General features: G+C 44.2%; 1 protein-coding gene across 1 annotated transcript in view; it reads left to right on the forward strand.

Moving 5' to 3' along the window:
- The window catches only part of galnt2 (UDP-N-acetyl-alpha-D-galactosamine:polypeptide N-acetylgalactosaminyltransferase 2), a 128064-nt gene that overhangs the window by 98064 nt on the left and 3447 nt on the right, over positions 1 to 26553 (forward strand). The window contains exons 11-15 of the mRNA XM_063039920.1: positions 2588 to 2714; positions 4249 to 4341; positions 10764 to 10847; positions 14017 to 14143; positions 15108 to 15227. Of these exons, the coding sequence (XP_062895990.1) occupies positions 2588 to 2714; positions 4249 to 4341; positions 10764 to 10847; positions 14017 to 14143; positions 15108 to 15227 (551 nt within the window). The remainder of the gene's footprint in view (positions 1 to 2587; positions 2715 to 4248; positions 4342 to 10763; positions 10848 to 14016; positions 14144 to 15107; positions 15228 to 26553) is intronic.

Consider the following 26553-nt stretch of genomic DNA (forward strand, 5'->3'; position numbering starts at 1 on the left):
GTAGTCATAGAGCATTACAGCACAGGTACAGGCCCTTTGGCCCAACAAATCCATGCCAACCATGGTGCCCACCCACCTACTCCCAATTTCCGACATTCGCTCCATATCCCTCAAAGCATCAACCTTCCACGTACGTGTCCTAGTGCTTCAGATAATCAGGTTTACTATCACTGACAAAATGTCATGAAGCTTGCTTTATGGCAGCAGTACAGTACAATACATAAAAAATTGCTGTAAGTTACAATGAGAAATATATGATAAAAATACACAGAATGCTGGGGCAACTCAGCAGGTCAGGCAGCATCATTGGAAATGTCGACTGCTTATTCCCCTCCACAGATGCTGCCAGGCTCGCTGAGTTCCTCCAGCGTTCCAGCATCTCTTGTGTTACAATAAGAAGTAAGTAGTGCAAAAAGAGAGCAAAACAGCGATGTTGTGTTCATGGACTGTTCAGAAACTTCTTAAAGAATGAGCACAATCGATTCTGCAGATACAGAATTAAAATTCTTCTGCGTCCTCTCACTCCTTCTTCCTGGGTTTCCTGTCCTCCACCTTTGGTTTTGCTCCCCCACCGCCATCCTCACGTACTGTTGTTTCTTGGAACTTCTACTGCTGCTAAAAAGCCATAAACTGCAGATCTCCAAATTTGAAGGATTTATTTAAATAATTACCATCAGTTTTAAGGTCATAAAATTATAGAGCACTACAGCACAGAATCAGGCCACTTGGCCCATGTAGACCGTGCTGAACTGAACTGAACTGCCTAGTACCATTGACTCACTCCTGGACCATAGCCCTCCATACCCCTTTCATCCCCCTTTCATCCATGTACTTACCTAACCTTCTCCTAAATATTGAAATCGTATCCGCATCTGTCACTTCTGCTGGCAGCTCGTTCCACTGTCTGCTTGAAGAAGTTCCCTCTCAGGTTCCTCTTAAATGTTTCACCTTCAACCCTTAACCTATGACCTCCAGTTCTAGTCTCATTCAACCTCAATGGAAAAAGCCTGCTTCTATTTATCCCATCTATCCCCCCTCATAATTTTGTATACCTTTGTTAAATCTTCCCTCATTCTCCTACGCTCCAGGGAATACAGTCTGTTCAGTCTTTTACTATAACTCGGGTCTTTTTCTTTTGCCTCTCTGTCCTGTATTTAAGATTCTTGAGATGACTTCCATTTCTTAAACATGCAGTTACTTCTACCATGGCTGACTGAGCTCTCATCAAACCCCTCTGCTTCCTGCATCCCTCGTTTCTCTCTCTCCTCTCCCAGCAGCAGCAGAGTTGTCCCCACTCTCACATTCCACCCCAATCAGCAATCACGTTCAGCAGATCACCCTCCGTAACTTCCACCTCCAATAAGATTCCAGTATCAGACCAACCATTCCTTTCCCTCCCCATTCAGCATTCCTAAGGGACCAGTTCCTCCTTGATTTCCCAGGGTGGAAATAGCTAATATGAAAAGGCGTAATTTTAAGGTGTTTGGAGGAGAGTAGAGGGGGTTTAGTTAAAAAGCATTACTGCACAGAAAAGCGCCCTTTGATCCATCTCATCTTGGGGTTCCCATCCTTTTTTATGCCATAGACCCATACCATTAACTGAGGGGTTTGTGGACCCCAGGATGGGAACCCGTATCTAGTCCTGCCTGGTCCCATTGACCATCTGTGACCATTACCCTCCATACCCCTCACATCCATATACTTATCCAAACTTCTCTTGAATGTTGTTATGGAACCTACATCCTCCAATTCTGTTGGCATCTCGTTCTGCAGTTGCAGCACCCTTGACTGAAAGTTGCACCCTCTCAGCTTTCCCTTAAATATTTCAGCTTTCACCCTTCACCTCAGGGGGAGGTTTTTTGCACAAAGAATGGTGGATGGTTGGAACAGGCTGCCAGGGTGATGGTAGAAGCAGATATATTAGGGTCATTTAAGAAATTTAGCTAGTAACATGGGTGAAAGAAAAATGGAGGGCTATGTAAGTGGGAAGTGTGAGATTGATCTTGGGATAGGTTAAAGGGTCAGCACAATTGAAGAGCCTGTACTGTGCTGTACAGTTCTATGTTCTATTTCCTCTTTCTTCAACAACAACTGCTCGCTGTCTCACGGTACACTCCCAGACATAACATGTTCCATTTGATCTTGTCCCTTCCCACCATCCAACAATACAAGTAGTCCTTCCACATGAAGCAGCAATCCACTTGAACTTCCTTTATTCCGGTTCTCATAACGTGGTCTCCTCTACATAAAATGTAGATTGGAGACAGCTTTGCTGAACAGCTTAATTTAATATGGATACCGAGCAGAATTTTACAACTTGTTGGTCCATTGTTTCATCTCAGTGTTGAGGCAAGGGTCACAAGACCTCTCAAACAAGGTTACTTTCTGCATACTTTGGCTTTAGCAAACAAAAATAGAAACATACAGATAGCAGGTTTGTTATGTTTTAACGCAGTTATGCAGCTGTTCCATTGATCATGAGTTCTCAGCTAGAGTAGAGTTTAGGGTGATGTGGTGTGATGTTTAGCGATGGGAAATTGCAACTTAATTCAGTGTGTGGGTTCTGTACACTCATTTTCTCTTGTAGAGATTTCTTTTCGGGTATGGCAATGCGGAGGCACACTTGAAATCATTCCCTGCAGTCGGGTTGGCCATGTATTCCGCAAGCAGCATCCCTATACCTTTCCAGGAGGCAGCGGCACTGTTTTTGCAAGGTAACTTACCGAGGTGTACAGGTCACAGCTTCAGTCCTTATTACTGCCCCTTTTTGTGTGTTCATCCAGTGCGTCACCCCTCAGAGATCACATCGCTCTCTGATTATTGATTCAGTGTCATCGACTGCCTCATCCCTTCACTCCCCTTGTCTCTTCACCCTTCTGCCTCTCTCTGCTCCCATAAAACTTACTTCCCTGATTAATTGTTCGGTCACCTAACTTGATAGCTTGTCCTAGCTACCTTAACTCTGGTGTCTGGTTGTCAATCAGAACTCTTACTTCCAACTCTTATCTGAATCTCCATAATTTCATTCCCTCTGAAATTAAAGTTAATTTGTTTTCTCAGGAGAGGTATCCTGGCTTCTGCATTTTTTCCAAAGGTTGTAGAGTATATTCATGAGGATGTGCCAGTACTGTAGACACTGAACAAGCTGGGACCTTATTCACTGGAATATAGTAGAATACGGAGTGGCATTGCACAGGTATACAGAATCGTGAGGGACACAGAGAGGGTGAATAAACACAGTTTTTACCCAGGGTCGGAGAATCAAGAATGAGAGGATGTACGCTCATGGCCACTTTGTCAGATGCACCTGTATGCCTGCTCATTACACAGCAACTCAGTGCACGCCAATCCAGTAAGCAGCAGTACTGTGGGCAAAAATGCCTTGTTAATGAGAGGGGTCAGAAGAAAATGGCTGGACTAGTTCAAGCTGATAATAAGATCTTGGCTGATATGGCCATGGACTCATCTGCACCTACCTGCCTTTTCCCTATAACCCTTAATTCCCGTACTTTGCAAAAATCTCTCCAACCTTCTCTTAAATATGGGATGTACCTAATAAAGTGAATACTGAGTGTAGGGTTAGGCTGAGAGGGGAGAGATTGAATAGGAACCTGAGGGGCAAATTTTTCATCCAGAGGTTAGTCCATATATGGGATGAGCTGCCAGAGGAAAAGATTGAGGTAAGTACATAAACTACACTTAAAATATACTTACAGTATATAGGTACATGGATTGAGATTAATATGGAGTAAACATGGGCCAGACAGCACCAGCCATCAGAAGATCAGGGTTGTATTCCCAATGCTGTCTGTAAGGACTTTGTACTTTGTCCCTGTTGCCGTGTGGCTTTCTCCTGGGTGCTCCAGTTTCCTCCCAGACAAACGGTTACGGTTAGCGAGTTGTGGGCATGCTGTGTTGGCGCCAGAAGCATGGTAACATTTGTGGGCTGCCCCCAGCACATTCTCGGACTGTGTTGGTTATTGATACGACGATGCATTTCACTGTGTACGTGTCACAAATAAAGCTAATCTTTAATCCTTGTTCTGCCTCTAACATTCCTGAGCTGACGTTTGTGAAGTGCTTACTGAGTTCTCTACATTCCAAAACTGTGATAAAGTACCTTTAAATGTAATATCATAATGTAACATTCTGGTTGTGTGAGCATCCCTAGTGAGAAATCTATCTGTCTGAAATTGCTATCTTTTGAAGAGTAAGTATTTTAAGAGTGTGGTCTGTTTTCTCTCAAAGAAATACACGCAGGGCAGCTGAGGTCTGGATGGATGAATTCAAGAATTTCTATTATGCAGCAGTGCCTTCAGCTCGCAATGTACCATTTGGCAAGTGAGTATAACTTATTGTAAAGGGAATTCTTTGGCCTTTTTCTCCCATCATTTTAAGCTTCATGTTTAGCTTTGCCCATAATTCAATTTGTGGCTGGTGGATGGGTTGTATTTGTGTTGATTATGTGCAGACCCTCCTATGCCTAGTGTAAGTTTACATACATACAATCAATCTATGTTTATAAGCTATCTTATGTATTTGTATTTATTGTGTTTTTTTATTATTGTGTTTGTTGTCTTATTGTGTTTTTCATTTGTGTTGCATCGTTCTGGACGCGCAATTATTTGTTCTTTACACTTGTGTAAAGGAAATGACATTGAACAATATTGAACTTGAATTTGATTAGAAGTTCACTGCACTCTTGACCTTTGACTCAGATGTTTTTGCCTTGATTTTACAGCACTGATTTACAAGAAATGTGGCTCAGTGAATCAAAACGAATGTTTTATTGATTGTATGATAACTGAAGCCCAAACTGCCACAATTCAGTAAACGGGTGGGGGGCTGGAACAAATACCTAGTAGTATTTTAACTATCAGCTTTTAAATCCACAGTATACTGAAATGACTGCTTGCAGTGGTTTTTGGATGGCACGGTAGCGTAACAGTTTGTGTAATGCTTTACAACGCCAGCAATCCAGGTTCAATTCACACTGCTGTCTGTACAGAGTTTGTACATTCTCCCCGAGACTATGTGGATTTCCTCCTGTTTCTCTGGTTTCCTCCTACATTTCAAAAAGGCATGTGTGTTAGGGTTAGCAAGTTGTGGACATGTAATGTGCTGTAAGTGTGATGACACGTGCGGACTGTCCCTTGCACATCTTTCACACATATGATGCATTTCACTGTGTGTTTCAAAAAATATGTGATAAATAAAGCTAATCTTTTATCTTTAATCTTTGTAATCATTCATCAAGGGGTTGACTGGCCTCCCTGTATTTGGTCTGTTTGCCCCTAGCATTGTGCAGGGGTGGTCAATGATGTATTATGCACATCTAAAGCTTTCTTCCACAGAATCAATTGCACATCAAAGCCTGGGCTCTGTTTCTGTGCTGTAGTGCTCTGTGAATTTTTAATGTGTGATCCGCACAAGCCTCTTGTGCAATAGCAGTGTGTGTAACAACAAATAGAGCTCCTGCCAAAGTGCAATGTAAGTGGCAGCTGTACCCACCTCTACTTGAACAGGTCCAAGACTATTAAGCCCAGTACTTCGAACCAGCGACAGGAAAGTGCTCTTTATGTTTCCCAGAGACACCTCTTGGCTTGGTTCATTTCTGATGCCAGCTACTCACAGTGCCTGACCAGATCCCTGCTCCCCCTGGTGGTCTGATTCAAGCATGGAGTCATGATTGTTTCTCCCTCAGGAAGGTTCGAAGTCTCCTGTCCATCCTTGACCTTTTCTCATTACAACTCTTCTCTTTCTGCTCTCTGCAACCTATCTGATCAACAGTGATGGAATGTGAAGAGCAACAAATGTTTCTTGAGCATAAGGGGGCTAATCCTAAGTCTATAAGACCATAAGATAGAGGAGCAGATTTAGGCCAGCTAGCCCATCAAGTCTGCTTCACCATTCAATCATGGCTGATCCTTTTTTCCCCTCCTCAACCCCAGTTCCCGGCCTTCTCCCCATAACCTTTGATGCCATGTCCAATCAAGAACCTATCAATGTCTGACTTAAATACAGCTGCATGTGGCAACAAATTCAACAAATTCACCACCCTTTGGCTAAAGAAATTTCTCCACATCTCTGTTTTAAAAGGGCACCCCTCTATCCTGAGGCTGTGCCCTCTTGTCCTAGACTCTCCCACCATGGAAAACATCCTTTCCATATCCACTCTGTCTAGGCCTTTCAACATTCAAAAGATTTCAGTGAGATTCTACCCCCTCCCATCCTTCTAAATTCCAGCGAGTACAGATCCAGAGCCATCAAATGTTCCTCATATGATAACCCTTTCATTCCTGGAATCATCCTTGTGAACCTATCTTCTAGGCGTAGTGCCTGCTGCTTGTCTGTGTTGGTATTTGCCGGTGGGAAACACACACAAAATATACAGTCTTGCAAAAAATGCTGTTACACAGTTATGCTATATTCAGTCGCACAATGAACGTGCAGTTCTGGTCGCCTACATACAGGAAAAATATCAGTAAGTTTGGAAGAGTGCAGAGAAAATTTGCAAGGATGTTGCCAGGACTTGAGGATCTGAGTATAGGGAAAGGTTGAATAGGTCAGGGCTTTTTTCATTGGAGCATTAGATAATGAGGGGAGATTTGATAGATGGTATACACTATTATGAGGGATACAGACAGGATAAATGCAAGCAGGCTTTTTCCACAGAGATTCGGTGAAACTAGAACTAGAGGTCATAGGTTTAGGGTGAAAGGTGAAATATTGAAGGGGAATCTGAGAAGGAAATTCTTCGCCCAGAGGATGGTGCGAGTGTGGAACGAGCTACTGGTGGAAGTGATGGATTTGGGTTAAGTTGCAACATTTAGAAAAAATTTGGATAAGTACACGCATTGGAGGTGTTTGGAGGGCTATGGTCCGGATGTGGGTCGATGGCACCAGGCAGAGTAATAGATCAGTGTGGAGTAGATGGGCTGAAAGCCCTGTTTCTGTGCTTTAGTACTCTTTGACCTATGACTCTTAAAATACATGCATGGATGCCAAGGCTTGTTTTCTGGCATGTGGGAATAGTGAGATCATTATATCACTGAATGTCTTATTTAACTAAAACTAAATTCATGGTATTTTCTGTTGACTCTAATCCCCTGTAAGCTCTTGAGGGAGAGAGTTCCAGATTTTCACAAATCTGTGTAAAGAAGTACTTTGTGACATCACCCTGAATAAGCCAGAATGAAACCTGCCTTATGATTTAACATTGGCTGGCCTTTTTTTTTTGCCTTAATTTGGGATAGAAGTTGTTAGAACTGTCAGAGTCACTGGTTATTATTATATCTGCACACAGAGTACTTAAATGTTATGTTTATCCGGTTATGTTATATGGCTCAGAATGTTGGACAATATCTAGTAACATGAGGAAACAAATTGAAGCAGTGGAGATGTGGTTTTTGAGGAGGATGCAAAGAATATCATGGATGAAACGCATATCTAACGAAGATGTCATGAACAGAGCAAACACAAAAAGAGAAGTAATGAATGAGATCATGAAAAGGCAACGTAACTTCATTGGACATGTGATTAGGAAAGAGGAGTTAGAGTGCACAGTAATTATGGGAAAGATTGAAGGGAAGAAAGCAAGAGGAAGACAAAGACAAATGATGATGGAGACAGCAGCCAGAGAACTGGAAATGAATACCAATGAATTGATCCACTTGACCCGAAACGAGTGTGTGGGCCATGGCAGTCAAAGCTCAAACTGGGCTTGGCACCTGATGATGATGGTGATGACACAGTAAAGCGTGAGTTCAGAATATTATGTGCTTTTATTTAAGGTTTAAGAAACAGTATGTCAGACTTCTGGAATTCAAAACACTATAATTGAAAAATTGCAGGTCATTCTGCCTTGCTCTGTATAATTAGTTTGATCACAACAATAGGGGAGAGGATGTAGAAGAGAAAAAATGTAGAAAGAAGAGTGAGTTCATGAAAAAAACAAAAAAGGGTGATGAACCAGCCGATCTCCTTTGAATCTGATGTATCAATAGCTACATTTTCTTCAGTGGAGATGCTTTGCAAGCGAGGATATCTCAAGAGCTGTAAAATGATGGAAGTTCAAGGTCCATCTGATTTACCTTCTGCAATCCTTGTAGCTTTGTAATACAATGATAATGGAATCACTGAGTAATCAGAATCAGGTTTAGTATCACTGGCATACGTTGTGAAATTTGTTGTTTTGCGGTAGCAGTACATTCCAATGCAGAATAATAAAATACTATAAATTACTATATATATAGTGCAAAAAGAGATCAAATAAAAAGAAAAAAAAAGTGAGGTAGTGTACCTGAGTTCATTGTCCATTCAGAAATCTGATGGCAGTGTGGGGATGAAGCTGTTCCTGAAACTTAGAGTGTGTGCCTTCTGGCCCCTGTACCTCCTCCTTGATAGTAGCTATGAGAAGAGGGCTTGTTCTGGGTGATAGGGGTCCTTAATGATGGATGCTGCCTTTTTAAGGCATTGCCTTTTGAAGATATCATCGATGCTGTAGAGGCTGGTGCCCATGATGGAGCTGACTGAATTTGCAACTTTCGCCGGTTTTTTCCAATCCTGTGCAATGGTGTCTCCAAACCAGACAGTGATGCAACCAGTTAGGATGTTCTCTATGGTACATCTAGAAATTTGCAACAGTCTTTGGTGACAGACAAAATCTCCTCAAACTCCGAAAGAAATATAACCACTGTGATTGCATCAATATCTTGGGCCCAGGATGGATCTACAGAGATGTTGACATCCAAAATGTTGAAACTGCTCACCCTTTCCGTTGCTGAACTGTTGATGAAGACTGGTGTGTGTTCCTCAGACTTGCCCTTCCTGAAATCCACATTCAATCTCTTGGTCTTACTGATACTGAGCGCAAACCCTACCAGTTTGGCTACAATAGATCTGGGCATCCAGCAGGAGAAATCTTAGAGTTAGAAAGTATTAAGAAATAAAAGGGCCTATGACACCTATAATGTGTAGACATGCTGGGAGAGGGGCCTGTTGTCAGCAAGTTGTTGACGGGCTCTGGAGTTAGATTTCCGTGCAGTAAAAGGAATGTGATCCAATGACTCCCAAGGTTCACGAATCAGTGAGACTGGAGTTTGGGGCCTAGTGTTCGGGGTCTTGTTATCGGCGAGTCCTGAGTTTGTGTTGCCTGTTGTGCTTTGCAATTGGCATGTCCTAGAATTGATGCCAAGGACTGAGGCCCAGTAGTCAAATACCTGTTGGCCAGAGCTGAGTCTACGAATCTCTGTAAGCCTGCAAATCCAGGTCCCCTGGAGACAAGGCCGGCCATGAGTTTAAAAAACTGCATGTGTGTGTATAGGAGGGAGGGAGAGGACTTGTTTTGCTTTTGTTGTATTCTGTGTGTGTTGTTCCGCTGAGCATTGTGGAAATGCTGTGTTGATGTTGTAATGTGTGGTGATACTCGTGGACTGCCCCAGCCCACACTCGGATAAGTTGGTTGTTAATGCAGGTGGAACATTTCTCTGTATGCTTCGATGTATTTGTGATAAATAAACTTGAATTTTGAATCTTATATAGAATGTTTTTCTATGTGCATTGGAACTTAGAGTAAGAGTTTTCCTTTTTGACTAGTTCCTTTCCAAAGACTCAGAAAGCTGTATGTTCCAGCAGACACTTAACTCAAAGGAAATACTGTGCTTGAGGCTGGCACTGTGCTCATTCATTTAAAGCATTGCATTTCCCTTTTCCATTGGTCAGGCAGCGTCTCTGATAATGATATGACCTGCTAACAGAGAGGTAGACTATCTTGCAACATGGTATGCTTGTAATAACGTGGAGCTTAATGCTATCAAAACAGTGGAAATGATGATTGACTTCAGCCGACAATCCCCTACCTGCTCACCCCCCCTTGGAGATTAATGGTCAGGCTGTGTCTGTGGTCAAGTTATTCAAATTCCTGGGGATTACCACTGCCAGTACATTGAAGTGAGACAAGCACGTTATGCTCATCACTGGAAAAGCTCAGCAGAGATTCTGTCTACACCAGCTTAGGAAACTTAAATCTCAGGGTGTATCCTGATGAGTTTTTACTCAACCATCAATGGGAGTGTTGTGACCACCTCTATCACCGTTTGGTTTTCTGCCTCCTCCTCCCTCTCCAAGTCCAGGTCCACTCAGTGGAGAAGATCATTGGCAGTCAGCTCCCGACATTAAAAGACCTGTTCATCGGTAGAGTGAAGAAAGGAGTTGGTAAATTACTGCTGACTCCATGCACCATAGCGGTCACCTATTCACCAAATTGCCATCAGGCAGACTTTACAAGTCTATCTCCACCAGAACCACAAGTCATCTCCGAAGCTTCTTTCCTGTAGCTATACAGCGTCTCAACAAAACTCACTCAGGTGTAAAACCCTGACTGACCCTGCACAACATCCACTAAATGGTCCTTCCTGCTCTCCTTGTTTTGTTGATAATTACTTAGTCTGTTCTTATGTTCACGTTTATTTAAGTTTGATTATTTGTGTTTGTGCTAATTGTTGATTGTTCATGCTTGTTTGCACTATTGTCTTGTAAATTGTTAGTTGGTATGGTGTTGTCATTTATGGTATTGTCTTGTGTTTTATGCTCGGCACCGAACCACAATCAAATTCTGGTATGATTCACACACCGGCAATACAGGGACTCTGATTCTAATGTATCAGACAGCACGTTTAAAGAGGCAATTGCCTGAAAGACTTTATAGAGCTTCCAGAAGCTCAAAGGAGACAGTGTAAAGAAGAAATCTTTTTTTTTTGCAGCATACAAAGCAGATTGGAACTGAAGAAGAAATTGGGCTGTAAACCATTCAAGTGGTACCTAGAAAATGTCTACCCTGAGCTACGGTAGGTTATACTTCCAGACTTGAACATTGAGAGCATTTGGCTGAAATGTTTGTAATAGCTGCTGGTGTCTGTTTTATGCCTGAATGTTAAGGAATGCTGGATATATTCCAAGTGTTTCTCTGAACAGGTTATGGATTGTTCTTCTCCTATCAGCAGGACATATCAGAATTAGAACATAGAAATCCACAGCACATAACAGGCCCTTTGGCCCACAATGTTGTGCCGACCATGTAACCCGATGCAGATTGGGGTTCCGCTTCATCGAGCACCTCCGCTCTGTCCACCACAACAGACAGGATCTCCCAGTAGCCACCCACTTCAACTCTGCTTCCCACTCCCATTCAGATATGTCCATACATGGCCTCCTCTACTGCCATGATGGGGCTAAACTCAGGTTGGAAGAGCAACACCTCATATACCGGCTAGGTAGTCTCCAGCCCCTTGGTATGAACATAGAATTCTCCAACTTCCGGTAATTCCCTCCCCCTCCCTTCCCCTATCCCTATGTCACTCTGCCCCCTCCCCCAGCTGCCTATCACCTCCCTCATGGTTCCGCCTCCTTCCACTACCCATTGTGCTTTCCCCTATTCCTCCTTCACCTTTCCTGCCTATCACCTCCCTGCTTCCCCTCCCCTACCCCTTTATCTTTCCCCTGACTGGTTTTTCACCTGGAACCTACCAGCCTTCTCCTTCACCCCCCCCCCACCTTCTTTATAGGGCCTCTGCCCCTTCCCTCTTCAGTCCTGACGAAGGGTTCTGGCCCGAAACATCGACTGATTGTTTCCACAGATGCTGCCCGACCTGCTGAGTTCCTCCAGCGCGTTGTGAGTGTTGTCTAGAAACTGCCTGAAATTTCCCTATTCCAGAGCCCTCTATTTTTCTAAGCTTCATGTACCTATCTAAGAGTCTCTTTAAAAAAAAACACTATTGTATCTGCCTCTATCACTTTCACTGGAAGTGCATTCCATGCACCTACCATTCTGTGTAGAAAAACTTACCTCTGACATCCCCTTTGTACCTACTTCCAAGCACCTTAAAACTGTGCCCCCTCATGTTAGCCATTTCAACCCTGGGAAAAAGCCTCTGACTATCCACATGATCAGTGCCTCCCATCATCTTGTACACCTCTATCAGGTCACCTCTCATCCTCTATCGCACAGGTTTATTATTACTGACCTATGTTGTTAAATGTGTTGTTTTGTGGCAGCACGGTACAGTGCAAGAGATAAAAATACTTCCAGTTACAAAGAGAAATATAAAATATAGATAAGTAGCGCAAAAAGGGAGGTAGTGTTCATGGGTTCATGGACTGTTCAGAAATCTGATGATGGAGGGGAAAAATCTGTTCCTAAAATGTTGAGTGTGCTTCTTCAGGCTCCTTTACCTCCTCCCTAGAGGGCTCATCTGGGCTCATCTCAGAGAGAGCGCGGCTTTTGGTATGGAGCAGTTTCGTGGATCGGGGTCTTGAGCAAAATAAGCCTGCTTTTCCAGAGTGTTTCAAACAAGCGGTCAAACCTTTTAAGTTAATGCAAAGATGCACTTGTTTGGGATGAGACAACACTGGAATTTATGGAGGCACAAGAGATTGCAGATGCTGGACCCTGGAGCAAAGAAAACAAACCTGCTGGAGAAATTCAGTGGGACGAACACCATGTGTAGAAGGAGAGGGAACCCCAATGTCTCAGGTTGAGGTGTGCAAATTTGCTTTTTTTTTGATTTTCAGTTTCTCAGCAACCAAACCAAATTGAAGGTGTGTAACTTAAAGGGAAACAGCTTCTTGCAGGATCATAATATTGCATTAACCTTTTTTTTTAACTAAGCGATCCCCCAAAGGTAACATTATGTTTGTCTGTCCAATTCATTTTCCAGCAATTACCCATTCTGAAGAGGGCAAAACATGTCATTTTGTTGATTAATAAAAAAGGGAAAGGTTGCTTAGTTTTTTACAATATAGGGGCCATTCAGCTCATTAAGTCTACAGGTCTCCAGGAGCAATGTTTGAAACATATACAATTTCTTCTCCCCCTCAGATGGTGCTTGACCCACTGAGTTCTTCCAGCTTATTATCTGTTGCATTGGAACTTACTGTCTGTTTCTAATTTCCATTGAACTGAGAGTATGAAGAGTCAATCACAATGGTGGACATGATGGGTATTTGCTATTATGCCTACAGTTACAGAGAATTTCACTTGATTATTGTAATTGAAATTCCTCACTGCCATAGTGGGATTTGAACACTTGGCACTGGATCAGTGGTGTAGAGCTCTGCCTGTTCGCCCAGTAATTTAACAGCTGCACAACTGCACCCTTCTGTGCAAACCCCTTGCCTGGCCCCACTACGGTGCAAAATAGTCTGTGAACATTGTCGTTCCTGCTCAATGTAAATGTAGTACTCAGGTCTCTCCAAAACTGACTTTAAACTAAAATTAATAAAATTGATCAAAGTTGATTACCTTTTGCCTGATACAGGACACTGTCCATTCTAAGTGATGGGGATAATGCACACAAAATGCTGGAGGAACTCAGCAGGTCAGCCAGCATCTATGGAGGAGAATAAGGAGTCAACGCCTCAGGATTTGTCAGGACTTGTTCCAAAGCGTCGACTCTTTATTCCTCTCCATAGATGCTGCCTGACCTACAGAGTCCCTCCAGCATTTTGTGTGTTATTCTGGATTTCCAGCAACTGCAGAATCTTTTGTGTTTCTGAATGGTGTGAACTGAAATAATAGAGTTCTTAGCATTCAGCATCATTCCATGATAGTGAGGAGAAAGAAAGACTTTAATAATGTCCAGCACAGTGGTTCCTGTCAGTATACAGATAGAACATCATTTCAGTTTCTTAGTGGTTAGTGCAACACTCTACAGTGCCAGTGAACAGGGTTCAACTCCCACTGCTGCCTGTAAGGAGCTTGTTCATTCTCCCCTTGACTGTGTGGATTTCCTCCAAGTGATCCGGTTTCCTCAACCGTGTCAAAGACATGTGGGTTAGGGTTAGTAAGTTGTGTGCATTCTAAATCAGCACCAGAAGCATGGCTGCCCCAGCACATCTCTGAGTTGATCATTGACACAACAATGCATTTCACTGTATGTTTCAATGAACACGTAATAAATAAAGCTAATTTATTCATGTGTTAGGTCAATAATTGCATTTCTTTTTTCCCCTCTGTAGGGTCCCTGATCATCAAGATATCGCCTTTGGAGCTTTGCAGCAAGGTTCCAATTGCTTGGATACATTGGGTCACTTTGCAGATGGTGTTGTAGGTGTCTACGAATGTCACAATGCAGGAGGAAATCAGGTGTGCAATCTTTATGTGGCTTTCGTTTCATTTTTTATGATAAAATTTAATGGGTCAGTTGCTGCTTCACTTGGGAGAGCCAACTTTTCAACCAGTCTAAGGATATGGCAGAGCTGCAGCCTCGAGGAACTTGAGTTGTCTGTGTTGGATGGGGATTAGAGGTCCAGAACAGGTGAAGGGGACAGATTAATTCCCTCAGACAACGTCAGTTGAACTAGTTTGGATTTCTCTCCACAATGCTCTCCTTAGTATTTTTCTGTCGACTAATTTCTAGATTTGATAGATATGTTTTCTCAATTTCCCTACATTTTCGTTTCTTGCCACAGCGAATTTCTCAGTTTCCCTGCATTTTAGATTCTTACCAGTGTGGGCACGTGGTCAAATGGTTAAGGCACTGGACTAGCGACCTGAAGGTTGTGAGCTCGAGTCCCAGCCGAGGCAATGTGTTGTGTCCTTGAGCAAGGCACTTACTCACACAGTGCTCTGCAATGACACTGGTGCCAAGCTGTATGGGTCCTAACGCCCTTCGCTTGGACAACATTAGTGTCGTGGAGAGGGGAGACTTGCAGCATGGGCAACTGCTGGTCTTCCATACAACCTTGCCCAGGCCTGCGTCCTGGAGAGTGAAGACTTTCCAGGCGCAGACCCATTGTCTCGCAAGACTAAAGGATGCCTTAATTAATTAAGATTCTTACCGTAGTGATTTCCCATTTTCCCTGTGCTTTGGATTCTCACCATGGTGAGTTTCCCAGTTTCCCTGTGCTTTGGATTCGTACTGTGGTGAGTTTCCCAATTTCTCACATTTTGGATACTTGCCGTGGTAAGTTTGTCTGTACAGCTGCTTTTGATTTGGAAGTGTTGTTGTGATGGAGGTGGGTGCCCATTTGGAAAGGTATACAGTAGCCAATCCTGCCTGAAATCTTCACTTTGGTTCTCATCTTGCCTCTGTGGGTACATTTTACAGGAATGGGCACTAACAAAGGACAAGTCAGTGAAACACATGGATTTGTGCCTTACTGTGGTGGACCGGGCAGCTGGTTCTCTCATAAAGCTGCAGGGCTGCAGAGACAATGACAGCCGACAGGTGGGTAGTAAATGTGCTCAGTAATCTCAACGGTAGCATGTCTGGAAAATTCATTTGTACAGAGCAATGCACAAAGCACTGGAGGACCTCAGCAGGTCAGGCAGCATCTATGGAGAGGAATAAGCAGTTGATGTTTTGGGCTGAGACCCTTCATCGGGACTGGAGAGGAATAGGGAAGAAGGCACAATAAGAAGGAGGGGAGAGGGGAAGGAGTACAAGCTGGCAGGTAATAAGTGAGAACGGGCGAGAGGGAAGGTGTGTGAGTCGGGGAAATTGGGTGAAGTGAGAAGCTGGGAGGTGATAGGTGGAAAAAGTAAAGGGCCGAAGAAGAAGGAATCTGATAGGAGAGGAGAGTGCACCATGGGAGAAAGGGAAGGAGGAGGAGACCTGAGGGAGACATTGGGCAGGTGAAGGAAAGGGATAAGAGTGGAGTCAGAATGGGGAATGGAAAAAGAGGGAAGGTAGAGGGGGGAAGAAATTATCCAGTTAGAGAAATCAGTGTTCATGCCATCAGGTTTGAGGCTACCCCAGACAGAATGAGGTATTCCACCTTGATAACTCTAGATATGAGGTGTTGTATAAAACTACCTGAGTAATTGCTGCCTTCCTTAGGTACAGTCTGTAGAAAGCATTGTGCTTACATTGCTTAATTCCTACTGTGGCTGAGGTATTTGATGGATCTTGCTTCCTATCTGTCTGCATTACACAAGCCAGGGCAGTACAATATGGAAAGCAAGCTGTTGCCCTTGCAGCAGGCTCCCCCTCTCCTCACAGCTGATGAATCCAAAGGAACAGCAGTGACCAGCGTAGTTTGGCACCTGTGCTGTTGCAGGAGTTGCCAGTCAGCACTGAACTCAATGTAGGACTGCCTTCGGAACTTCAGCACCAGATTTTTCCTCTGGGTTTACTCCTTAAGCCTTCCTCATGAGTGGCTGTAGCCATAAGGCAGCAGAAGATTGAGATCAGAGTTTCCCTTCCCCTAGATGAGCTGTCAACCACAGTTTGAGTCTCATCTGCCCGGAGCAACTGATTTTAAGGCACCAGTAACTGCCTTTGCCCCTTCTCCTGTCAGTAGATACGGTTCTGCCGGGCTTAGTACCTAAGCCACACATAAAGGCCAGGAGCTGGACTTGGTTGTCAGAGGCTATTTGAGGTGCATGCCATTGTGAGCATTTAATAGGTAATATGAGAATATCCCCACAACCCACACTCCCCCGGCTTAAGGAATCAATTCCTATTGTACTTTAGTTTAATTGTCCTTTCTAATTCAAAATCAACATAAATCTAGACCAGGAGTGTGCCCTAATTGGTGATAATCTAAAAAAAATTCTTGCATGCCTTGGTAATTTTGAGCAGGGATTATCATTGATGAAATAATAATAATTATGGACTTTTTAAAGGAAAAAGGATGAGTCCTGTTGTTTCTTTACTTGTATTCATTGTTAACTATGAAAAGTATAACAGGGACAGATTGAAATAAGTGCATTTTAGAAATCTGTTCAAAGATTATTAATATTAATCTTTTTAAAAAGACAATTAAAAATAACAATACTTCTAAATAGTATCATTATTATAACTGTTTACTATCCAAATACTGACGTGTGCACCAGGTCAAGTTGTATCATCCATTGTCACGTATTCTTGCAACTGTCTAGCTGGTGCCAAGCCAGAGTGAAACATTTCCTGTGAAAACATCTCACTGCTCTTGGGTGTAAGAGAATCATTACTGCTTATTTTGGCAGTAAATAAAATCATTATGCATCTATTTATTATGGATGAGGTTTAAAGAATTCAGGGTGGCATTGCATGCCAGTGGAATATTTGCATGTGCCACCTTGGACACACGTGCCATAGGTTTGGCACCCCTGATCCTAGACTCTTGCATTTAATAGGGAGAATAAAGTGAAATGGCTTTCTCCTGAGAAAATGCATATGGAATTCATTACCAAATTGGAATAATTGTGGTTAAACCCGGCAGAAAGCAGGGAACAGGAGGTTGGGATGGGGTTAGATGAAGGTGGCTGGTAGAAAGTCAGTATGGTGGTGCTTCAGTTGGTCCAGCTGTCTAACATCGCTGGTGACCTAGGTTCGATTTTGACCTCTGACGCTCAGTGGTGGAGTTCACATGTTTCAAGACAGAAGGCATAAAACACAGGAGCAGAATCAGGCCATTTGGCCCATCAAGTCTGCTCCCCATTTCATTATAGCTGATTTATTATCCCTTTCAACCCCATTCTCCTGCCTTCACCCTGTAACCTTTGACATCCTTACTAATCAAGAACTTATCAAACTCTGCTTTAATTATACCCAATGACTTGTCTTCACAGCCGTCTGTAGCAATCAATTCCAGAGACTGACCACCCTCCAGATCTCATTTCTGTTTTAATGGATGTCTCTCTATTCTGAGGCTGTGCCCTCCAATCCAACACTGTCCACTATAGAAAACACCCTCTCCACATCCACTCTATCTAGGCCTTACAATATTTGATATATTGATTCCCCCCCCCGCCCCCCGATTCTTCTAAACTCCAGCAAGTACAGGCCCAGAGTCATCAAACATTCCTCATTCACTCCTCATCAAACATCCTGTCCTTCATGGAATCATTCTCGTGAACCTCCTCTGGACTCTCTCCAATGCCAGCACACTTTTTCTTGGATAAGGAGCTCAAAACTGCTCACAATACTCCGTGTTGTCTGACCAATACCTTATAAAGCCTTAGCAATACATCCTTGCTTTTATATTCTAGTCCTCTAGAAATGAATGTAAACATTGCATTTTGGCTCCCTTATGACCAACTCAACTTGTAGGGAACCTGGATGAGGATTCCAGAGTCCGTTTGCTCCTCTGATTTTTGAACTATCCCCATCTACAAAATAGTCGACATATTTATTCCTTCTTCTAAAGAGCATGACCATATACTTCCCTATATATTCCATCTGTCAGTTCTTTGACCATTCTCCCAATCTGTCTAAGTCCTTCTGCAGACAATCCTGCTACCTCAACAGTACCTGCCTCTCCACCTATTTTTGCATCATCTGCAAACTTGGCCTCAATTCCTTCATCCAAATCATTGACATAAAACGTGAAAAGAAGCGGTCCCAACTGACCCCTGCAGAACACCACTAGTCACTGGCAGCCAACCAGAAAAGGCTCCCTTTATTTCCAGTCTTTGCCTGCTGCCAGTCAGCCAAATTTTTATCCATGCTAGTATCTTTCCTGTAATACCAAGGGCTCTTATCTTGTTAAGCCTCATGAAGGGCACCTTGTCAAAGGCCTTCTGAAAATCCAGGTAAACAATATCCACTGATTCTCCTTTGTTTCTCCTCATAGAATTCTAATAGATTTGTCAGGCAAGATTTCCCCTTTCGAAAGCCATGCTGAAGAACTATGCCTATTTTATCATGAGCCTCCAAGTACTCTGAAGCCTGATGCTTAATAATGGATTCCAACATTCTCCCAACCACTGATGTTAATTGCCTATAATTATCCTTCTTCTGCCTCCCTCCCTTCTTAAAGAGTGGAGTGGCATTTGCAATTTTCTAGTCCTCCTGAACTATTTCATAATCTAGTGATTCTTGAACGATCATTACTAATGCTTTCACAGTCTCTTCAGCTGCCTCCTTCAGAACCCTGGGGTGTAGTCCATCTAGTCCAGGTGACTTATCCACCTTCAGTCGTTTCAGTTCCTAAGCACCGTTTCCTTAGTAATAGCAGCAACACTTGCTTCAGCCTTTGACATTCTTGAACTTCTGGCATACTGCTGGTATCTTCCACAGTGAAGACTGACGAAAAATACTTCATCTGCCTTTCTTCATTCCTGCCCCCCCCCGCCCCCATTACTACCTCTCAAGTGTCATTTTCCAATAATTCGATATCCAGTCACACCTGGCCTTTACTCTTCGTATATCTGAAAAAAACTGTTGAGATCCTCTTTTATATTATTGACTAGCTTACTGTTATATTTATTCTTTACTTGTGTCTTTTTCAGTTGTCACCTTTTGGTTTTTAAAAGCTTCCCAATCCTCTAACTTCCCATGAGTTTTTGCTCGATTATATGTCCTTTCATTTCTCTCTATGCTGTCTTTGACCTCCTTTGGCAGCCACAGTTGTGTCACCCTCTCTTTAGAATACTTCTTCATCTTTGGGATGTATCTGTCCTGGCACCTTGCGAATTACTCCCAGAAACTCCAGTCTTTGCTGTTCTGTGTCATCCCTGCTAGTTTCCCCTTCCAAGCAACTTTGGACAGTTCCTCTCTCATACCTCTATAATTCCCTTCACTCCACTGTAATACTATTACATCTGACTTTATCTTCTCCCTCTCAAACTGCAGGGTGAATTCTATCATATTATGATCACTGTCTCTTAAGGGTTCTTTTACCTGAATTTCCTTAATCAAATCTGGTTCATTACACAACACCCAATGTAGAATTGCCTTTCCCCTAGTGGACTCAGACACAAGGTGCTCTTAAAAAGGCATCTTTTATGTATTCTGCAAATTCCTTCTCTTGGTATCCAGCACCAACCTGATTTTCCCAATCTGCCTGCCTATTGAAATCCCCCTTGTCTGTTGTAAGATCGCCCTTTTTACATACCATTTCTATCTCCTGTTGTAAATTCTATCCCACATTCTAGTTACTGTTCTGGGTCTCCCATCAGGGTCCTTTTACCCTTGCAGTTTCTTAACTCTGCCTGCAAGGATTCTTCAACTCCTCATCCTATGTCACCTCTTTCTAAGGATTTGATTTAAAATTTTTTACCAACAGAAACATCCCACCCTCTTTGCCTACCTGCCTGTCCTTTCAATACAAGGTGTATCCTTGGATCAACACATATCAAAGTTGCTGGTGAACGCAGCAGGCCAGGCAGCATCTCCAGGAAGACGTTTCGGGCCGAGACCCTTCGTCAGGACTAACTGAAGGGAGAGTGAGTAAGGGATTTGAAAGTTGGAGGGGGAGGGGGAGATCCAAAATGATAGGAGAAGACAGGAGGGGGAGGGATGGAGCCAAGAGCTGGACAGGTGATAGGCAAAAGGGGATACGAGAGGATCATGGGACAGGAGGTCCGGGAAGAAAGACAAGGGGGGGGGTGACCCAGAGGATGGGCAAGAGGTATATTCAGAGGGACAGAGGGAGAAAAAGGAGAGTGAGAGAAAGAATGTGTGTATAAAAATAAGTAACAGATGGGGTACGAGGGGGAGGTGGGGCCTTAGCGGAAGTTAGAGAAGTCGATGTTCATGCCATCAGGTTGGAGGCTACCCAGATGGAATATAAGGTGTTGTTCCTCCAACCTGAGTGTGGCTTCATCTTTACAGTAGAGGAGGCCATGGATAGACATGTCAGAATGGGAATGGGATGTGGAATTAAAATGTGTGGCCACTGGGAGATCTTGCTTTCTCTGGCGGACAGAGCGTAGGTGTTCAGCAAAGCGGTCTCCCAGTCTGCGTCGGGTCTCGCCAATATATAAAAGGCCACATCGGGAGCACCGGACGCAGTATATCACCCCAGCCGACTCAGGTGAAGTGTTGCCTCACCTGGAAGGACTCTTTGGGGCCCTGAATGGTGGTAAGGGAGGAAGTGTAAGGGCATGTGTAGCACTTGTTCCGCTTACACAGATAAGTGCCAGGAGGGAGATCAGTGGGGAGGGATGGGGGGGACGAATGGGCAAGGGAGTCGTGTAGGGAGCAATCCCTGCGGAATGCAGAGGGGGGGGAGAGGGAAAGATGTGCTTAGTGGTGGGATCCCGTTGGAGGTGGCAGAAGTTACAGAGAATAATATGTTGGACCCGGAGGCTGGTGGGGTGGTAGGTGAGGACCAGGGGAACCCTACTCCTAGTGGGGTGGCAGGAGGATGGAGTGAGAGCAGATGTACGTGAAATGGGGGAGATGCGTTTAAGAGCAGAGTTGATAGTGGAGGAAGGGAAACCCCTTTCTTTAAAAAAGGAAGACATCTCCCTCGTCCTAGAATGAAAAGCCTCATCCTGAGAGCAGATGCGGCGGAGACGGAGGAATTGCGAGAAGGGGGTGGCGTTTTTGCAAGAGACAGGGTGAGAAGAGGAATAGTCCAGATAGCTGTGAGAGTCAGTAGGCTTATAGTAGACATCAGTGGATAAGCTGTCTCCAGAGACAGAGACAGAAAGATCTAGAAAGGGGAGGGAGGTGTCGGAAATGGACCAGGTAAACTTGAGGGCAGGGTGAAAGTTGGAGGCAAAGTTAATAAAGTCAACGAGCTCTACACACAGTGTTACACATGCCCTTACACTTCCTCCCTTACCACCATTCAGGGCCCCAAAGAGTCCTTCCAGGTGAGGCAACACTTCACCTGTGAGTCGGCTGGGGTGATATACTGCGTCCGGTGCTCCCGATGTGGCCTTTTATATATTGGCGAGACCCGACGCAGACTGGGAGACTGCTTTGCTGAACACCTACGCTCTGTCTGCCAGAGAAAGCAGGATCTCCCAGTGGCCACACATTTTAATTCCACATCCCATTCCCATTCTGACATGTCTATCCACTGCCTCCTCTACTGTAAAGATGAAGCCACACTCAGGTTGGAGGAACAACACCTTATATTCCGTCTGGGTAGCCTCCAACCTGATGGCATGAACATCGACTTCTCTAACTTCCGCTAATGCCCCACCTCCCCCTCATACCCCATCTGTTACTTACTTTTATACACACATTCTTTCTCTCACTCTCCTTTTTCTCCCTCTATCCCTCTGAATATACCCCTTGCCCATCTTCCAGGTCCCCCCCCCCCCCGTCTTTCTTCCCGGACCTCCTGTCCCATGATCCTCTCGTATCCCTTTGCCAATCACCTGTCCAGCTCTTGACTCCATCCCTCCCCCTCCTGTCTTCTCCTATCATTTTGGATCTCCCCCTCCCCCTCCAACTTTCAAATCCCTTACTCACTCTTCCTTCAGTTAGTCCTGACGAAGGGTCTTGGCCTGAAACGTCGACTGTACCTCTTCCTAGAGATGCTGCCTGGCCTGCTGCGTTCACCAGCAACTTTTATGTGTGTTGCTTGAATTTCCAGCATCTGCAGAATTCCTGTTGTATCCTTGGATGTTAAGTTTCCAACTACGATCTTCTTTCAGCCACAGCTCATTGTCCACAATGTCCTAGCTGCCAATCTCTAACTGCACTATTGCATTCAAATATAACATATTCAGTCCTGTGCTCATCACCCTTTTCAATTTTGCCCCTATGTTATGCTTCAACTCATTCCACTGACTGCAATTTTGCCCTATCACGTGCCTGCCCTTCCTCGCTACACACACTATCTACTTGTGAAGGCGGAAACAATAGCGTCTTTTAAGACACTCCTGGATGGATATATGTAGTTTAGAAAAATAGAGAGCTATGGGTAAGCCGAGGTAGTTCTAAGGTAAGGACATGTTTGGCACAGCTTTTTAGGCTGAAGGGCCTGTATTGTGCTGTAGGTTTTCTATGTTTCTGTGTATACCAACTGCGCCATTCTCAGCCCTATCACTCTTGTTTAGCATCCCCCTGCCTCCCCAGTAGCTCTAGCAAACCTCCCTGCAAGGGTATTTGTCCCCCTTGGGTTCAGGTGTAACAGATCATACATTCCCCAGAAGAGATCCTAGTGATCCAGAAATTTTAGACCCTGCCCCCTGCACCAATTCCTCAGTCAGACACTCATCTGCCAAATCATTCTATTCTTGCCCTCACTGGTGCGTGACACAGGCAGAAATCCAGAGATTACTACCCTGGAGATCCTGCTTTTCAGCTTTCTACCTAACTCCTTGTATTCTGTCTTCAGGACCTCCTCCCTTTTCTGACCTATGACAGTGGTACCAATGTGTTCAAAGGTTCATTTATTATCAGAGCATGTATCCATATACAACTCTGAAGTTTGTATTTCTCCAGATAGCCACGAAATAAAGAACATAAAAGTAATTCAGAGAGAAACATCAAACCCAACCCCAAGACAAAAAAGAATACCATAGAAACAGAAAACCTATGGCACAATACAGGTCCTTCGGCCCACAATGCTGCGCTGAACATGTACTTACTTAAAAATTACCTAGGCTTACCCATAGCCCTCTATTTTTCTAAGCTCCATGTATCTATCCAGGAGTCTCTTAAAAGACCCTATCGTAACCACCTCCACTATCGTCGCAGGCAGCCCATTCCATGCCCTCACCACTCTCTGCAAAAAAAAACGTAACCCTGACATCTCCTCTGTACCTACTTCCAAGCACCTTAAAACTGTGCCCTCTTGTGCTAGCCGTTTCAGCCCTGGGAAAAAGCCTCTGACTGTCCACATGATCAATGCCTCTCATCATCATCTACACCTCTATCAGGTCACCTCTCATCTTCTGCCACTCCCAGGAGAAAAGGTCAAATTCACTCAACCTATTCTCATAAGGCATGCTCCCCAATCCAGGCAACATCCTTATAAATCTCCTCTGCACCCTTTCTATAGTTTCCACATCCTTCCTGTAGTGAGGTGACCATAACTGAGCACAGTACTCCAAGTGGGGCCTGACCAGGATCCTATACAGCTGCAACATTACCTCTCGGCTCTTAAACTCAATCCCACGATTGGTGAAGGCCAATGCACCGTATGCTTTCTCAACCACACAGTAAACCTGCGCAGCAGCTTTGAGTGTCCTATGGACTTGGACCCCAAGATCCCTCTGATCCTCCACACTGCCAAGAGTCTTACCATTAATACTATATTCTGCCATCATATTTGACCTACCAAAATGAACCACCTCACACTTATCTGGGTTGAACTCCATCTGCCACTTCTCAGCCCAGTTTTGCATCCTACCGATGTCCCACTGTAACCTCTGACAGCCCTCCACACTATCCACAACACCCCCAACCTTCGTGTCATCAGCAAATTTACTAACCCATCCCTCCACTTTCTCATCCAGGTCATTTATAAAAATCACAAAGAGTTGGGGTCCCAGAACAGATCCCTGAGGCACACCACTGGTCATCGACCTCCATGCAGAATATGACCTATCTACAACCACTCTTTGCCTTCTGTGGGCAAGTCAATTCTGGATCCACAAAGCAAAGTCCCCTTCAATGCCATGCCTCCTTACTTTCTCAATAAGCCCTGCATGGGGTACCTTATCAAATGCCTTGCTGAAATCCATGTACACTACACCTACTGCTCTTCCTTCATCAATGTTTATAGTCACATCCTCAAAAAATTCAGTCAGGCTCTGCCTTTGACAAAGCTATGCTGACTATTCGTAATCATATTATACCTCTCCAAATGTTCATAAATCCTGCCTGTCAGGATCTTCTCCATCAGCTTACCACCACTGCAGTAAGACTCATCTGATCATAAACCCTCCTACCCCTGCACAAAACAGAACAAGATCATCGACTCCCCAAAAAGCAAACCCTCTCCTGCACAAGAAACTAACAGAACATCAACCCACAAGCTACCTCCCCCCACACATCAAAACAGAAGAACAGGCAATTTAAAAAAAACAATATAGAAACCATTAGTCTGAAAAAGTCCATAGTCCAATAAATACAGAACCGCAATACTATCCTACAATATCACTGACATGCATGGAAAGAGAGGATCATCAAAAGAGGCAGAGGGGAATACCTGCCTGCCACAGCGATAGGCCGCTCACAGACGCCTTCTCTGGCAGCGATCAAAAGGCAGGTGGTCGGCACCAAATCTCATGCTTACCTTCTGCATTCGCCTCAATGTCTCAATCTTCCTCGGCGCTTTAAACAGCAAAATGGTGTTGAACATCGGCTCTTGCCTGCCTCGAAGTTTCTTCGCATAGAGGCCATCCGAGGACACACTCGTTTCCCAGAATCTTCTCAGAGCCAGCAAAGTGGTGGATCACTCAAACGATCCCCAAGCTGTAAATCACAGGCTCTAGCAGTCATAGAAATGCATATGGACTATGACTTTCAGCTGCTCACCCTCTCCCTTGCAACATACCAATTGAATGGCTCTTTCACGTATACAGATTCTTCTCTTTGCTTCTCTAACTATGGAATCCCCTATCACTACTGTACTCCTCTCTTCTGCCCCCCCCCCCCGCCGCCGCCTTCCCTTCTGAGCCACAGAGCCAAATGCAGTGCCAGAGACCCAGTCATTGTGACTTCCTGCTGGTAGGTCATTTCCCCCCCCCTCCCCTAACAGTATCCAAAGTGGTATAGTTATTATTGAGGAGATTGGCCACAGGGGTACTCTGCACTAGTTGCCTATTGTCTTTCCCTCTTCTGACAGTCACCCCGGTGTCTTATTCCTGCAACTTAGGGGTGACTACCTCCCTGTACCTCCTATCTATCACTTCCTTATTCTCCCATCTGAGCCGAAGGTCACTGAGCTGCAGTTCAGTGCTCCTCAGGCAGGTATAGTTGTCAAGGTGACTGTGGGTCTCTCATAGTTCCCACATCCCACACAAAGACCACTAACCCTGGACCTATTCTCACTGCACTGACTATGTACTAATAGACAAAGAAAGGGGGAAAAAAAATACATGAAACTTAGAGCCTTACCAGTTCTCACCCAAGCCTGTTAAGCCAAAGCCTGACCACTCTAACAATGGCCAGTCCAAAATCGGCCACTCCATTTACACCTCGTGTCTTTTTATTGTCCTCTGTGACTGCGTGTTTCCTCCCCCCACCTCGGAAGCCTAAAGGTTAAAGATTAGCTTTAATCTTTTTTGCAATTGTCACATGTACATCAAAACATAGAGTGAAATGTACTGTTTGCATCAAAGGCCAACACAGTCTGAGGAATGTACTGGGGGCAGCCTGTAAATGTCACCTTGCTTCCAGTGCCAACGTAGCATGACCACAACTCACTAAGCCTAACCCTATCTGTATGTCTTTGGACTGTGGGAGGAAACTGGAGCACCCGAAAGAAACCCACGAGGTCATGGGGAGAACATACAAGTTTCTTATAGACAGTGGTAGGAATTGAAGCCTGATCAGTGGTCATTGGCTAATTGGCTGGTGTAAGTTGCACTTAGTGTAGGTGGGCAGTGGGGAGAGTTGCAGGGAAGAATATTGATGGGTACGTGAGAGAGAAATGGTTACAGTGAAATAATGGGGCAGTGAGGACGATGGGGTTGCTCTAAGACTGGCATAGACTAAATGGGTTAAATGGCCTCCTATGTTGTTTAAAAAAAAGGGAAATATGAAACTCTTGTGCAGCTTGAATTGATGTTGGATGTTGAGCTGAATGGGCTTTTGCAGTGGCGATGTGTACTGGGAATCTGGCATTAATCCTGCCCTTTGTACTATTGTGGTGAGAATCTGGCCCCCACTCCCTCTGGCAGCAGTGTTGGTAAAGTGGTCTCGTCACTGCCTG

Source organism: Mobula hypostoma, chromosome 2 (assembly GCF_963921235.1).
Source record: "Mobula hypostoma chromosome 2, sMobHyp1.1, whole genome shotgun sequence".
Lineage (NCBI taxonomy): Eukaryota > Metazoa > Chordata > Chondrichthyes > Myliobatiformes > Myliobatidae > Mobula > Mobula hypostoma.